Genomic DNA, 15463 nt, shown 5'->3' on the forward strand with positions numbered 1-15463 from the left:
ACTCATCTGCTCCGTAGCTGTAACGCCCATGGAACTGGACTAAAGCTGACAACATAAATGAGACGATCTGATGTGTACCTGGTAGAGAGGAGCAGCTAAAATACTCAGCAGTCGTTCCTATGAGAACTTTCAAGCCCTGTTATCTTCCGGGTTCAGTACGCAGACTACCCCCCAACCCCATGAAAAAAAAAGAAACGATAGTACTTTATTAAAATACTAAATTTTATTTTTTTTTCCACGTACATTTAGTCTCCCCACCATTTCCATTTGTCTGACCACCACCACCACCACCATGCCTTATCAAAACATTCCATACATACTTAAAATGAAGCTGAGGGTGGAGTCCTGTCTTTAAAAACTAAACAGGCATTTTGGACAACACATTCTTGGCAAAGTAATCTGGATGACATTTATCAGACATGGTAGGGAAAGCTCTTTCAGCATTTGTAAAAAGGACAGCCAAATAATGGTTACAGAAGTAAGACTGCAGATTTTAATGAACTGCTTAAACTGTTTTCTTTTCTTACAGAGTCTGTCTCCACTGCCAGAGAGCTTGAATGACCTGGAAGTGTACACAAAAAGTTAGAAATTGCGATCCATTTTTCTAATTATTTTCAGTTTACTATCTCCACTTACTCCACAAAATATTGACCTTAAATTACAACCAAAAAAAAAAATAAATGCATTTCTTTCCGAGAAAATCAAGTCGAAAGCAAGACATTTAGGTCCTTTCTGCTAGAAGACTTATTCGCTGTAAGTCACAAGAGTAAGAATTCAGTGAAGGTAAGCGAGAGGATGGGTGTGGACCAGCTAGGCAAATATTGGCTGAACTCTGCCTACCCTGGCTAATGTCAGACCAACTCCAGTAGCTGAGGCTAACTGCTTTTAAACATTCTTTCAAGAACCTATCAATTTGTCTATCAGACAAGTTTACTCTGAACCGCTGAAGGAAGCAGGAAAGCGTAAGGAATTCTGTCACTGGAAGAAAGTTCTAACTTAGAGGAATTTTGATAGGGAAATCTAAGACGCATTTTAGCCTAGTATACGTCGAGTAATAACTAACTCAGAAACTCGCTTCCTGATACCACCTTTTGGCTTGCCCTCTTGTAAGAGTTCAGTTGACTTTGGGAGAAAATGTAGCATGAAAGCCATAATCTCAATCGCAAAACAGTTCCCCCTCCCAGACACCCTCCCCAACAAAAGGCTGAACAGCAGACTGGCCTAGGTGGCCAAATTCAGCAGCAAGGAAAACCACAGCTCATTTCCTTAGCCAATATGGTGCCAAAAGGAAAATTCTGTGGGTTTAGTAAGCAAGAGATAATTTACCAACCATATAAAAGCTGGAAAAATGTAATAAAATATTAGCTTTCCCATCTTAGCCAACTAAACCCTTAAAACCGTTCCCATTTATTTAATTTGAAGTATTGTTCGTGGTTTGTAACCCTTTGAAACAGTCCAAAGCTTGTAAAGATTAAGAAGTGGAAAAGAATCCCTAAGTCAGGTTATAAAAGTTTTTGGACCTTATCAAGTTCCAATAAATTCAGTTACCTTCTGGTCCTCCGTCCTGAAGCAATTCTTAACATAGTTGGCAAATTTGGGTTCCAGCTTAGGAAGGGAAGAACCCTATTTTGAAAAAAGCAAGCAGGTCATTTAATGACTCCAATAAATTACTTATTAAACTTAAACCCTTTGCAACACACACGGAGATTTACTGAACTTACCTTGCAACATCCCAAACCAATCTGCTTTTAAACCATTTTTAAAAATTTGCTTCTCTACAGTACCCAGGTATTTCTTCCAGAAGTGCCTCCACACCGAAACGGCTGTACAAGCATATCTGCTCATGCTCAAAAAGATAACCGCAAGCGCTCACCACGTAAGATAACCTTGTTTGTACTCAACATTCACAGGCTATTCAGATAAACAAACTAATTCCACATTTATGGATTCTTACTACAGCGTGCAGCTCGAGACGTTACCTTTGTAGGTAGGTTTTTTGACTTCATCTTTTTAAAGCGAAAAAACCAACCTGATCTCCCACCTACCCTTTAAAACTCATTCTAGTACACCAGATCTAGGAATTTAACGAGCTGTTCTAGAGATGTTTGCTTGTATCTCTGGAATTGTATTTGATACGTACTCAAACGTACAAAGCAGATTCAGCAATTCATGGATCTAGGTTTATCTTCATGTCTTCTATCTCCAGGCAAAATAATACAGCATGCTATTTTAAAGAGACATTGATTTACTTTCACATGCCTCGTGAGTAATATTTTTCTCGTTTTTCAGGTACATCAGCTGAAATCTACCTTGCCAATTATGACGGTACACTTAGCTGCTACTGGGCACATCGCAGAAGACAGCAATTTCATGTTCAAAGGAAACAAAGCTACATTAGGAATATCTGAAACTGCAGAACTGCAACCAAAAAGCTGGGATTTGGACAATGTCTTACCCCTCGATTCTGTGAGGCAGAGATGCTTTTCTGTTGGCTCGCTGACACCTACTTACTACACAATACAGCGGTTCCACTTTCCGCCACCGCAGTAACTTGCTGGCTGTCAGCTAGGAGTACTATTGTATATGGCAACTCACAAACCTTTTGCCTTACTCAGGTACGGTCTAGCACCACCTTGGCAAACACTGAATTAAGGTGCCTGCTATTGCTTCCACACAATTGTGCTCAGACAGCATTTCGCAGTAAAAACTCTTCAGCAACAGAAAGTATATGCTAAGGCTGCTTGCCAGTTAACCTGGTCTGCACGCTTCCCTCCATAGGGACATCTGTCCGCGAGCGGCTCGGCCACTTCTGCTGACACTGCAGCAACACCACTGATTGTGGCTCCTCTGAGTCAGGCAAAAAACCACCGAGCACCCACCGGATCCAAGAGGTTAATCTGACCTAGTAGAACGATACCATCCGTCGCTGTCAAGTTCACCATTTAGGGATATGCATTTTGATCCTGATCACAACCTGTCATTGCTCACTCTGCATCCACTCTATATCGAAACACTTTTTCTTACTTTGCATTCCTGGGACAAAACTGCCTCGAAACATCAAGAATCTAAGTAGAAGATAATTCTAATTCTTTAGATGACTTGATGGCCAGCATAAGAGGGAAAGTTTACCATCTCAGATCAAACTAAAAAAACCCTATAATTCTTCATAACATCTACGTCAGTGTAGGCTTTAGTCAAAAATAACTCTCCAATAAAGAATCTGGTTCAGTCACAAATGATGTACAAGCACACTCCGGAGAGACAGTGAAGTAAAACCAGAACTGGCATCACCTCGATGTCAGGTCGTCACCACCACCTATTCCGCAGCACAGGTGTGCACTGAAGCACCCCGGCTAGCACACAGGTTTCCAAACCTGGCTAAAGGGTAAAGAATTGCTATTATCAGCTACATTTTTACCCATCCAGCCGAGAACTGAAACACCGTTTTCTTTTTTATATTTAAATACCAGCAAAGAATAATACTCATATGCATAAGCATCCATTGCAGGGAGACTCAATTAACCCCAGATCTCCATTTCAGAAAGCAAACGCCTCCAGGTCTTTGCTGATGCGTTAATGCGTATCACAGGCAGCTATCTCCCCCTTCTGGAAGTTACAACGCCTTACAAGCCATCTGGGTACCAAAGCTGGATTCTGCTCTAATACCAAGCAATTCCAAGCACGTGAAGAACTCTGCTTCACTCTAATTGTCTAAAATAAAATGTGTACACTAGTTAAAACAACTTTAGGATAAATGTCACTTAAGGTTTGTTGCTTTGGTTTTTTGTTTGGGGTTTTTTTGGTTGGGTTTTTTGTTGGTTTTTTTTTTGTTTGTTTGTTTGTTTTAATTTTAACTGAGACAGTTCACTAAGAAATCCCAAATTACTACTAACCACTACCGGAGGAACACAAAAACAAAGTAGGTGGTTTTGCTTCTCATGAGTACAGAGGCTTCTTTTTGGCCCAAATGAGTTTCCATTTCTCTGAGCTTCAGTATCAACATGCTCTGGTAATAGCACAGCAATCATTGACACGTACCCATTTCTTAAAATTCCAAAAACTCACCTTATCTATGGACGCTTGCATTTTTGCTTTAATCTCCTCTACCGACAGAGGGACTTTTGGTGTTTTGGGAGTTAGGGATTTATCCTTCTTGGAATCTGGAGTCTGAAAAGTATTCGTTTCATTAAAAACCTGCACATACATAAAGCTGCTTAGTATATAGTATCAAGTTTTCTAAAAACTTGTTAAAACCTACTGTAGAATTTATACAGAATAAAGGAACCAGCTGTCACATAGATACTTCAGATAGTTTCCAAAAAGTCACAGAAGTTAAATTTGTGCTTCTAACACATTCCTCATAGAGAAGGAGAAGAACATTTAAGTTTGGAGTTACTATAGTTAGCGTACCTAATATCTTCTGCTTCCGGGCACAGCTCCTTCTCCCAACAGAAATGGAAGTGAAAATAACCCCAACATTCAGTGTTCTAGAGTTTACTCCACAACCGCAGCCAGATTAGGTCATGCTTTAAAAGGCACACCTCCGTACTGCTTTTCAGATGCTATCCTGCCATCCAGACCACACTTATTTGTGTATCAGCCTTCCCGGCATGCGTGTTCAACGCATGCAGCAAGGAAAAGCTGCATAAGGAAGCCTGACAACTAGAACACAAATGAACAAGAAAACTGTCTGTTCTCAAATGGATCAGTTAAGTGAGACTTCCTTAACAGCAGCAGCCGCAACACAGCTGGCACTTGTCCTCTTGTATAAGAAGCTACGCAAAGAAATAGACTTGTATTTTAAACCATGGGATCATCAATACTCCCAAGGAACAGCATGTCTGACTTTGACTCTCGGCTGTTGTAGTTACGTATTGATCTCTAAAGCATTTCACAGAAGAGCACAAAGCAACAAACAGTATCGCCAGCATGCTTCATATAAAGATTCAAAAACCTAACTTAATGGTTAGTACGCTATTGAAAGTTACTGTTAGGCAAGGAAACTACTTTCCACCCTAGAATAAGCATTTGTTTTACTCACTTTTGATTTAGATGCTGGTGTGGACGGCTTAGAGTCTTTTCCATTTTGCTTTGCTTTCTGCATATTTTTTCCTGAAACAGGAACAGGCTGAAAAGAAAACATTTAAGTTCATTTGCAATGAAAAACGGCTAGTAAATGTTAAGCTCATTAACATAATACTCAAGACTTACTGACAAATACATTCTATTTAACCTGCAAAAAAAAAAAAAGCAATCTCACTGCCCATGCAACATGAACAGCGTCCATTATTTAAGAAAAAAGAATTACACTACAGGAACTCACAAATGTTGGTGCAGCACAAAACATAACCAAGTTTTGTTATGATGCCTTACAACTACATGGAACCACCACTATCTTCTCCTTACATATTACCTCTTTCCTATGTATTACCGTACAGACTTCTGGGGGCAGATATTGCATAAGACTAATTCTAGATGGCACTGCAATTCCAAGATCTGACTTGGTGCTACTTGTTTTTTGTAACACAACCTCTTGTTTGGCATTTCATACAGAAATATTATCTGGGATTGAGTGTGGGCAATGCCACATGTACATTTAAGAATTGGATTTTTATATATCTATGTATAGATCACGGGACCACTTCGTTCAACCACGCTAGATTTAATTAGATAGCAGGAAATCTGCAGTTCAGATTTCTTCACCAGGCCTTAAACTATTGCGCACTACCACCTATAGAAATTCATTAGGACAGAGCAGCATATAGTGAAGTAAAACATTAAGTGTTTGTTTCTAAACAGCAGCTATGCAGATTTAAATTCAAGCCAAACTACTCGTGTTCAAAAAGATTACTACCTTCTACCTCTGCAGTTGCCAAGCTGTCTTAGCTTATTTTACCACCAGACGGCACTCAAGGGCTGATGTGATTTCACATTCGAGCACTGGGCTGCCTGAAGTGAACCTTTTCCAGCGGGCTCACACATTTAGACCCTCCTTTTACTCCCAAGTTAGGTTGCTAAAGTGGCCTTTTTTACAGCGCACAGGACCGACAACTCGCATCTTTGAGCAGGATTTTGCTTGCTGTACCCTACACCAAATCACACCAGTCTTACAACTGCACACGCACATATGCACGCTGTTGAGAACACAGCCACCCCTCTGCAACGTGGACTGGATGCACATCCACACCTCGGCACTCTTACTGTCTCATTATCATTTCTTTATACAGACTAAGCTAAATCAAAAGGATCCTGTTCACACATTCCAAACAGCTGCGCTTTAACTCATTGATTTAAGCGACTATCAGCCCAACTACTGCCATCCCTTGTATTGCTATCTAGTCTATTATAGAACAGAATACTGCACAAAGACGACGCTTCAATTAGCTTCTGCATTACGATAAATCCAAGGTTGACACCTAAGTAGCTACCTCACTGATGCAAACACAGCTTCCCCCTGCTTCTGTTTTAGGGGTCTTCATATGAATCCCCAAAGATGACTCAAAATTAGGACAGTTAACACCTATTTGTAAGTTAAGAGGTGTTAGCACTTGCTCCCCATTTGAATGAACTCAGCTGCATACATTAAGTCCAGCTGTGTCATCACTCACTTCCTTTCAAGTGCATTAAACAGGCTGTTTAATCCTTCATGGGCGAAGAGCATCACAATGTGTGTGTGTATATACCACTTACTTTCTTCATTGGTGTTTTCATTTCTTCCTCATCATCCTCTAAGTCATCCTCATCCCTACAATTAGAAAGGTAGCCAATGTAACTCAAGATTCATACCTGTAGCTTTAACCACACTAGGAATTAGTCTTCTCCCCGCAATAAAATGTGTTATTCATGAAGGAAGCAAGTCACCTTCCCAAGTCTACCTTATACCTTGTTTTAACACATGGCAGGGTGTTAGGTCAAATACTCTACTTACTAAACTGAAGTTAAAGCGATTAAAGGCGCTGCCTTCTGCTTTAATACTCAACGCACGTATCTTAAGGCTTCCACTACTAAGAAAGAAATTCTACTTTTATTCTAAGTTAATGAATAACACAAAACCAAGTCTTATAACCCAGTATGACATATCTGAATAACACTAATTTAGATTGATAGATTAGCACAGAGATAAATGAGGTAATTCTGCCTTTTTGTAGCCAAGATAAAGTAGCTCGTTTACTTAACATCCAGTTATGTCACACAATTCATATTCTGGAAGTTTACCCTGTATTTCAAAACACATTATCAAAACAAGAGTACATACTCATCATCATCATCCTCATCTTCATCATCATCCTCGTCATCTTCTGATAATTTTGCTTTTTTCTTAAAAAAAGATCAAGTATGTTAAGCGCCAATACCATTTTGTCTTAATAAACACCAACTTTGTCCAAAACAAATTGTGGCATAATGACAAGACTATCTTTCTTTAATTTAGCTAAAATCAACAAGTTACAGCTGACAAGTCAGAAGCTATTGACAAATTTACGCTCCGCTCTGAGCATACGAAACTTTCCTTCCACACTACAGTTTTAACAGCATTTAAACTCTCGCAGTACGCCGATGATTAATACTAGAATCTGCACGCACCCAGTTACTGCAGTGGACAAAACTTCCACCTAAAAGCAGCCTTTATATTCGCCCCTCCAGCAAAGCTTTGGAAGCCATCTGTACTTAACTACACTTCCGTAATTTAGTACTTGTCAAGACCCAAGTACAAAACAATCCTTCCCCACAGATGTCAAGCAACTACATATCAAGTAAATCACCACAAGCCACCTAACTGCTTACTCCTAGAGGCGGCGTTAACACCAAAGAAAATTCAGCAGGCAAGCTGCCTGCTGGGGTTTTATATACCTGTGGTGTTTTAGCTCCTCCTCCACTCGCTGGTCTCTTTGTTGAAGTGTTCACAATTTTTGCATCGTCTTCCTCATCGTCTGATTCTGGTTCTTCCTCTAATGCTGATAAAATGATGGCAACGTGTAAAAAATCCGTCTCGTTTAACACTACTTAAAACAAGACTGCTAGTAAGAAACCCACAACTAAATAGGTAAAGTCTTACTGAGGTGCTGAAATGATAGGAGGAAGCTTCCTACTAGCAATCTAACCACTGAGATCAGAAACTTTTTGAGTTGACTGTACGACACTGAAACCCAGAACGAGTGAATAATCACCCATACGCTGCCTGTAACACTGCTCACAGAAAAGAAGCCATAGAAAGTCAAGAATAACATCAAGGAGACACACTTAAGAGAACTTCCAGGGAGAAAGATCAGCCTCAAAAGACAATTCCACAAAGGAGAAGACTAGTTGTGGCTCAGATTTTGGTGCAAACTCAAAACTGTTTCCTGGGCAGTCTTCTCACTCTCAACTGATACGCAGTGAGACACTAACACCAGGAACCTAACACCCATTTTTAAAGAGAGAAGTGAGAATTCAAATTGCAAGGATGACAAACTCCCCTTACCCATACAAACCAAGAGGCAAGAAAAGGTACGCAAGCACTTCTCTGAACTCTTTTGACCTACGGTCACCTCACACCTCCAAGGACAGCGAATTCAAGATTCAGAGGGTCAGCATTAGAGGAAATACTGCTTGAGATACTGGATACATCACTCCAGTTCTGTTGGTGCTGACAGGTAGCAAGATCACAGGTTAGTAACCAGAGTAACACATACCTACGAGATGTTGACCGCTGACGTAAACAGGCCCTGAACCACATTTCAACCTCAAGACCACCGGCGGTGTGATCTCGAAGCCACCTAATGAAACCTAAGGAAAACAGGATTGTTATTTATTCAAATTTTAAAGGCAAAGTGTGCTTAGCAGACAACCCATTCAAACGAAACCAAGAGCACTAACATCTGTAGACTCCAAAGCTAACACAGTTACTCCACATTTCCATCCGATAGAATATTCCAGAACTGTTTAAGAGTCAAATTACGGTCAAAAAGCCACTACAGGGTTTACTACACTCTCATTGCTTATCGTAATTAAAACACAATTTTCAAAGCCAGACCAATCCACAAATCTGTTTGAACATTATCCATCACACCCGCCCCCAGCACTGTGCAATTCCACTTGTACAACACCGATTCAAATTACATTCCGGATGGCAGGAATGACAACTAGGGTGCCCTTTAATCAAGAAAGGGTAGCAGTCACCTTTAAAATCTCTTAAGAGCTTGGGACCTGCAGAAAAACTAGATTTTCCTCATCCCAGGCTCAAAGCAAGCAACACGTGCTATAGATTGCATCTGCTTGCGAACACCCATTTGTCTATGTAGAGATGATATGCATAATTACTACCACTTCTTTAAAAAAAAAAAAAGCATAATTTGAACAAGCCTATCATCTCCAGATGACGAGAGTAAATCCACTAGGCAAAAAAAATACATTCATATTTAGCTTGTATTTGCTTACAAATGCCAAAACTGGCACTTGTCTGAACCCACCCACCACTATGCAGTTGCACTAGAATTCAGTCAACCAAAACCCTTTCCAACTTGTCTTTCCCACCTGTGACCAATTTATAGTAGTTTTCCAAGTTCCTGTACTTACCGTAGGCTGCACTGACATTTTCAGAGATGCCAGTACTACTTTAATAGGGTTGCCTTCATAGTCCAATGCTTCTGCTTCTACAACGTGTAATTCGTCTTTGGCTCCAGCCCCTAAAGTAACCTGTGAAGAGCAGTGCACATTCTAAGCACCTTCCAAAAATATTCAGAGGTCTTTTTAAACTCCATTCGCTGTTTCGTAGCGCTTAAAACTGAAGTTTGCATTTCTGACTGCTAACGATTCAAGCTGCACTCCTCCCCAAGCCAGTATCCTGGTTTCCCTATAACACTGGCACTTCCAAGGTGCAACCCAAGGCATGTGTTTTGATGAGAGTGAAAAGCAGACCTTTTGCTACTGGATTATTGCATTTAAACGGGCCAGTGACAAGTCCGGTCAGCAGCAAAGCTGGCCCAACGGAAGAAGTACAAGCGCGTGCCTAAGGAAGGGAAACAACTGCCATCACTACTACAGAATCACAGCCTTTATCCTTCTCCTTCCTGCCATGTTTCATCTGCCGATTGTTTCACTTTACCACACTACAAACTTTTTGCTTACTTGATATTCAATGAGAAGTCTTAACAACTGCTCAGTTCAGTACTGTCAATTTATGTATATGCCTTCTGCATTAATTCACCAATTAATTGAGAGTTGCTGCCCTAGAGCATTTCAAAACTCAATTTTCAAATGCTGGATTCCTTGAAATGCCTGGATTCCTTACACTGAGTACAAGTCTGGCACTTTCTGAAGATTCAAAAATCATCGCTGCAGGGAAGCAAACAAGTGACAGACATGGGACAGGCCTGAAATTCCAGTTCTCTGAACCTCTGGCATCTGAGTCAGGATTACCATGCAAGAGATGTGAAAACCCAAGAATCTGCTTGAGTACTACAATTATTCTCAAGACAAGTGAACAAGACTCTTGTTTCCTTTCCCAATGCCCATGAAGAGAAAGCTTTTCACCCTCTGTGGAACATGTGGGTGTAAACACTTCAGGCAGAGGCATATAACTCAAATTTCCACTTTCCAAGAGCCAGGTTTTAGGCAGGCTATAATGATCCACACAAGAAGCATCAGCCTGAAGACTGAGGAACAGGATATAGGATTCACTCCTCCCAGCAAGTTTTGTTACTCTTAAGTTTAAAGAGGTGAAATTGCTGCTCTGATCTCACCTCTCAAATGGGTTAGCAACAACACTGAATCATTCAGCTGGTGGGACTACCCACCAGGGCAAGAATTTAAGAGCATGCCCTCCACCCCCAGTCACTGCTGTCATTTCCACCAGCTGAAGCAATCCTGCAGCACTGCATTTATTTACTGTGTCTGGAAAGTATCCATTCATGTGCTTTAATTTCTGCACTGAAGGAATGCACAATGGCAATAAATAGGTAATGAAGCAGTGATCAACCCTCTGTATGTTCTCAGCTATCATTTGTAAGACATCTACACAAACCCTCGTGCCACTTTCTACCTCTACATGCACCAATCCTCCCCTTTTCACTTTTTTCCTTTTGCCTCCCCACTTCTTTCTGTGCCTCATACCCAAGTCCATCGCCACATCTGCATCTTAGCTGACAGATGTCAGTCAGTCTTTATACATCTAGCCTTTTATCAGGTGCGCAGATCAGTCACCAGGTATTTGCTACCTTCACACTTTATCTTCCATCAGCTCCTTCCTCTGCTTGCCAAGGCATTTTCTGTTTGTAGCTACGTCTAAGATCTTCCAAGCCTCTTAGACATTTCCAGATTGACATTAGTATTTCAACCTCCATTCCACCTGCGCATCATTTTTTTGTCTTTAAAAAGGCAGGTTATCAGATTAGACTTTTTTCCCCATAACCCCAAAAATTTGTATGCATCCAGTCTACTTTACTCCCCCTGAAGAGTGCATGGCATCAAAAGAAATGCTATAGGTAATTTTCCAAAAATGGGATCTTTGGATAAAGCTGTATAACTCAAGTATCACTCAGTGACTAATTTCATTCTGCATGACAAACATTCAGCTGTAAGAACTATCCGCATGAGTTTGTCCTATACGCACTTTACTGTTACATTCTTCCCTCAAAAGAAGTCTAATTAAGATCAAATTAGTCATTGTCAAGTCCAGGCTGTAATTTTCATCGTATGCAAGGACTGAAGACATATGATTCACAAAACCATAATGCCTACTTTAAAGTGTTGCAAGTACCACTGTGAACAAGTTTGGAGAGCGTTACTATGCAAGTCTCCCGCAGGAAGCAATTCTGCTGTACGAAGTAATCCACGATTATAAGACTCTTGTGTTTCCAGGTGTCATCAAGGTATCTTTGTATTTAAATAAACACAGTAATAAACCATAAAACAGAGAGATGCTACAACTCTTTAATTCCTTGCCTGTGAAGTTGTGGCATATTATCTTTTTGCTAACCAAAAGTAACATCTTCAGCCCAGAGCAAAAGCCTTGAAATGTTGTGCCTTGCTTGCTGTGGCAGTAGAAAGATCCAAGGACACATCTAAGAATATCCTGCTCGGGCAACAGGCTGTTAGATGAATTATCTGAACGAAAAAGAGCATTTCTCAGCTACGTCCTTGGAAAGGGCAACACTGAGAACAGTAAAACAAAACATAACCGCTCCCCCATTTAGAATTAGTTATCAGCACTGGAATTACGTTTGGGGAGTATACAGAAAAGCTTTTCAAGCCAAAATTTCTAATGAAGTTCCCATACATGATTCTTATAAACCTGTCCTCCCCCGGGCTCCTGTAGCATCTGAACTATTGCATTAGAGATGTCAGTGTGTATATTCTGGCCTTAAATTCCATTCAGTGTACCTCTATTAACCTACTGTGAATTCATTTTTAAACTTTTCCAGATTTGTACTGCTTGCTGTAAATTGCTTGTTGCATCAGTAGTTATTTTAAACTGTTGGGTTTTTTTTCCAATACAGCAAATACACGCACAGACGTGGTATGCCCCACTGCCAATAAGAGCTTATTATTTAATAGATTCACATAAAAGCACTTACCATCAAAGAAAAAAACCCAAGGTTACGGAGATAAGAGTACATGTTAAAAAACACTTCTCACAGTATCGCACAGCACTACTTAAGAAATAAAAACGAAACAATACTTGCCGTTCTCAGAGACAACTGATGCTCATTTTCTTCATCATCTACTTTGAACTGGTACTCCTTATCTGCTTTAAGCTCGCAGCCTGCGAAAAGACCGTTAAATCATAAACGCGCTCTGTAATTTAGACGCCGGTATCGGCAATTTACAAATTTGCGCAAAAGAAACCACGGCACCGCGGGCACGCCGGAGAAACACGTGGGGCGGGGAAAGCCCCGGCCGAGCCCGCGGCCTACGCGCAGCTCCTCGCCTGCGCCTCTCAAGCCCATCCCCTGCAACACCATCCGCCTCCAGGCTCCTCCGCGCTGCGCGGGGATGGGGGATGCCATCTCATCCCGCACCGGCCCCCCAGCCTGCCCCGGCCCGCTGCCCCCCTCCACGTGCTCCGCCCCCCGTCCGCGCTGCCATGTGCTCCGCGCCCGCCCGCCCGCTCCGCGCCCGCCCGCCTCCCATAGAAACGGGCGGGCGGGCGCGGCGAACAAAAGCGGGCCGCGCCGCCGCCACGTGCCAGCGGCGCGCCACGTGGGGGCCGCGCGCGGCGGTAACGACCGCGGCCTCCGCGCGTCCCCCCCCCCCCCACACGCACACCCCCCGAGGCCCTCCCCGCCCCGCCGAGGCGCGGCACCAGGCCGCGGCCCCCCACGCCGGCCCCGCCGCCTCCCGCTGGGCCCCGCGGCCTGCCCAGAGGAGCCGGCAAGGGAGCGGCGGTCCGTTACCGAAGAGGAACGTCTGCGGGCGCAGGGGCCCCATGCTCTCCATGTCCATGGCGCTGTCCTCCATCGTCTGGGCCTGCAGGGGAGAGCGGCGGGGCAGCGAGACGGGATGCTGCACGGTGGGCGGACGCGCACTAAAGGAAGCCCCGCGCCCGACCGCTCCCCTCATATAGCCCGGCCGCTCTCGCGAGACCCGCGAGACCCGGTCCCGCCCCCGCGCCCCGCCCCCGCGCATGCGCCGTCCCGCCCCCGCGCTCTCACGCGGAGGATGGGAGGGGGGTCGCGAGCGCGGCCCGCGCCGCCCCGCCGCGCGCGTGGGGCCGCTGAGGCGATCGCAAAATGGAGGCGGCCGCACCGGCACCGGGATCGGCGGGCCGGGGCGGAACGCAGCGCCCCCGGCGGGCCGCTCTCTCAGGCGTGCGGCCGGCGTGGCCTCGCCGGGACGGGGCGGTGAGCGCCGCCCAGGCAGGTGCCCGCTACAGCCTGAAGGGAGCGGCCGGGAGGCGGCGTGAAATGGCTGTCCGCGGCGGCGCGAAGGGCCCGACGCCCCGGGGTGCAGCGGACCGGGGCAGGCGCACGATGGGCGCTCGGTGCTTGCCTGTTCTCCTCAGGTGCTGGCCCAGCCGGCTGAGGGGAAGGAGCTGGCAAGGGCAAGCCGCCCCGCGCGGTGGCCAGCCTGCACGGACAGCCTCCCTCAAGAGCCTCTGCGGCTGGCATGGCTCTAGGGCCTCGCCGCGGTAGCAGAGAACCAAAAGGCTTCACGCTGTGGCCAAAGTGACAAACTCCGCTGAGAGGCAGGGTGCGTAAGCACAGCCCGGGGCTTCCACACCCGAGCCACGGAGCTTGAGCAAGGCGATGAGCTGCGTCTGCCCCTGCTCCTCCGCACAGAGCAAGGCCCTGTTGCAGCGAGAGGTACCCTCCGTATTGCTCTATTGCCTGTGCCACGAGCTGACGGCTCCCGTCAGCTTTGATAAAAAAAAAAAAAAAACAAACAAAAAAGCACTCCTGGTCTCCGTACCTGTTAGGATGAGCTGCCGTTCTGAGTTATTGCTCCCCATGCCACTGGGCTCTGAGGACCAGGCAGCAACGATATTTTAGGAACCCCTTTTCAGCTGGTATGTGGTGGGGCGGAATTTTTCCGTGTGAATTGGCACATGGGGACAGCTGCGTGTCATAACACAAAAATCAGGTTGGTTTTTTTTTTTTTGTAGTAAGAGCCACAAGCTCCGAAAACGCTCGCTTACACATTACCACACATACATCACTGGCCCTGGGCAGGGCACACCTTCGAGTCGCTGTTCCAGGCTGTCCTCGTGTCCGGAGGCTGATCTGTAAAAGTCTGATGTGTCAGGCGCTGTAAATTAGCTCATCTCAAAATTACTTTTACCTGAACACACACTCTTCAAAAAACAAAAGTATACAGCCTCTTAGTGCTCATGGCTCGCCATTAATTTGAAAGGCGTGGTTTGTATTCACAGCATCTGCATTCATATTCATAAAGTAAGAAATTCTGTTGCTGAAAATGAGACAAATGGAAACAAAAAAGAACCGACGCAGTGGTAAAAGAATCTTACCTGTCAAAAGGTGGCATTCACCTTCTTTCTCAATCTCCCACAAAGCTCACCTCTTTGAAAAACAGCAAATCCAGTTCCACGATACGTATATATTCAGCTTCTTTTCAAATGTAAAGTCTCCTGTTTGCAAGATACGATTATTTTTTTCCGAATAGGAGGTTACCTGAGCCATGGGCTCGCCAGGATACGTCCCCCTACGATCCTGTTAACATTAAAGCAGATCGTCTGCCGAGGTGTTGTCGAGTGGATCGCCACGGGCTGACTAAAATACAATAATAATAAAATTGACTTGTGTGTGAGAACAAGGTATAGGAATAAATAGTAGAGCAGCTGAGTGAGGACGGGGCTTTGGGCTGCTGTGAGAACCCCCTTTCGGAGTCACAGGATAATTTTGCCCGGAAGGCAAAATTTTGCCTGGAGGTCACCCGGTCCGGCACCCTGCTCACCATGACACCCACACGGGTGACACTGCGAGGGCACCGTCCCTGCAGTTTGTCTGAGCCAGTTTACTACAGCAGCGCA

At 44.2% G+C, this 15463-nt stretch overlaps 1 protein-coding gene across 1 annotated transcript; it reads right to left on the minus strand.

The window, feature by feature from the left end:
* Window positions 1–201: 201 nt before the first annotated feature.
* On the minus strand, window positions 202–13556 carry NPM1 (nucleophosmin 1). Its single transcript, XM_063349224.1, has 11 exons — window positions 13371–13556; window positions 12660–12739; window positions 9553–9672; window positions 8670–8763; window positions 7849–7952; window positions 7256–7317; window positions 6691–6745; window positions 5042–5128; window positions 4066–4167; window positions 1549–1623; window positions 202–562 (listed from the first exon to the last, which is right to left on the minus strand). The coding sequence occupies exons 1-11, from the start codon at window positions 13534–13536 to the stop codon at window positions 524–526; spliced, it is 984 nt and encodes a 327-aa protein (XP_063205294.1). The 5' UTR covers window positions 13537–13556; the 3' UTR covers window positions 202–523.
* Between the last annotated feature and the right edge of the window lie 1907 nt (window positions 13557–15463).

This window comes from Chroicocephalus ridibundus, chromosome 11, assembly GCF_963924245.1.
Source record: "Chroicocephalus ridibundus chromosome 11, bChrRid1.1, whole genome shotgun sequence".
Classification (NCBI taxonomy): Eukaryota; Metazoa; Chordata; class Aves; order Charadriiformes; family Laridae; genus Chroicocephalus; species Chroicocephalus ridibundus.

Excerpts from the sequence above, each read along its gene's own strand:
- NPM1 (XM_063349224.1), bottom strand. The coding sequence starts at position 13,536 with ATGAGGGGAGCGGTCGGGCGCGGGGCTTCCTTTAGTGCGCGTCCGCCC. Across the intron at positions 12,740-13,370 it reads CCCGCAGACGTTCCTCTTCG|GCTGCGAGCTTAAAGCAGAT; the intron begins GTAACGGACCGC and ends GTCTTTTCGCAG. Across the intron at positions 4,168-5,041 it reads CACCAGCATCTAAATCAAAA|ACTCCAGATTCCAAGAAGGA; the intron begins GTGAGTAAAACA and ends AATACTTTTCAG.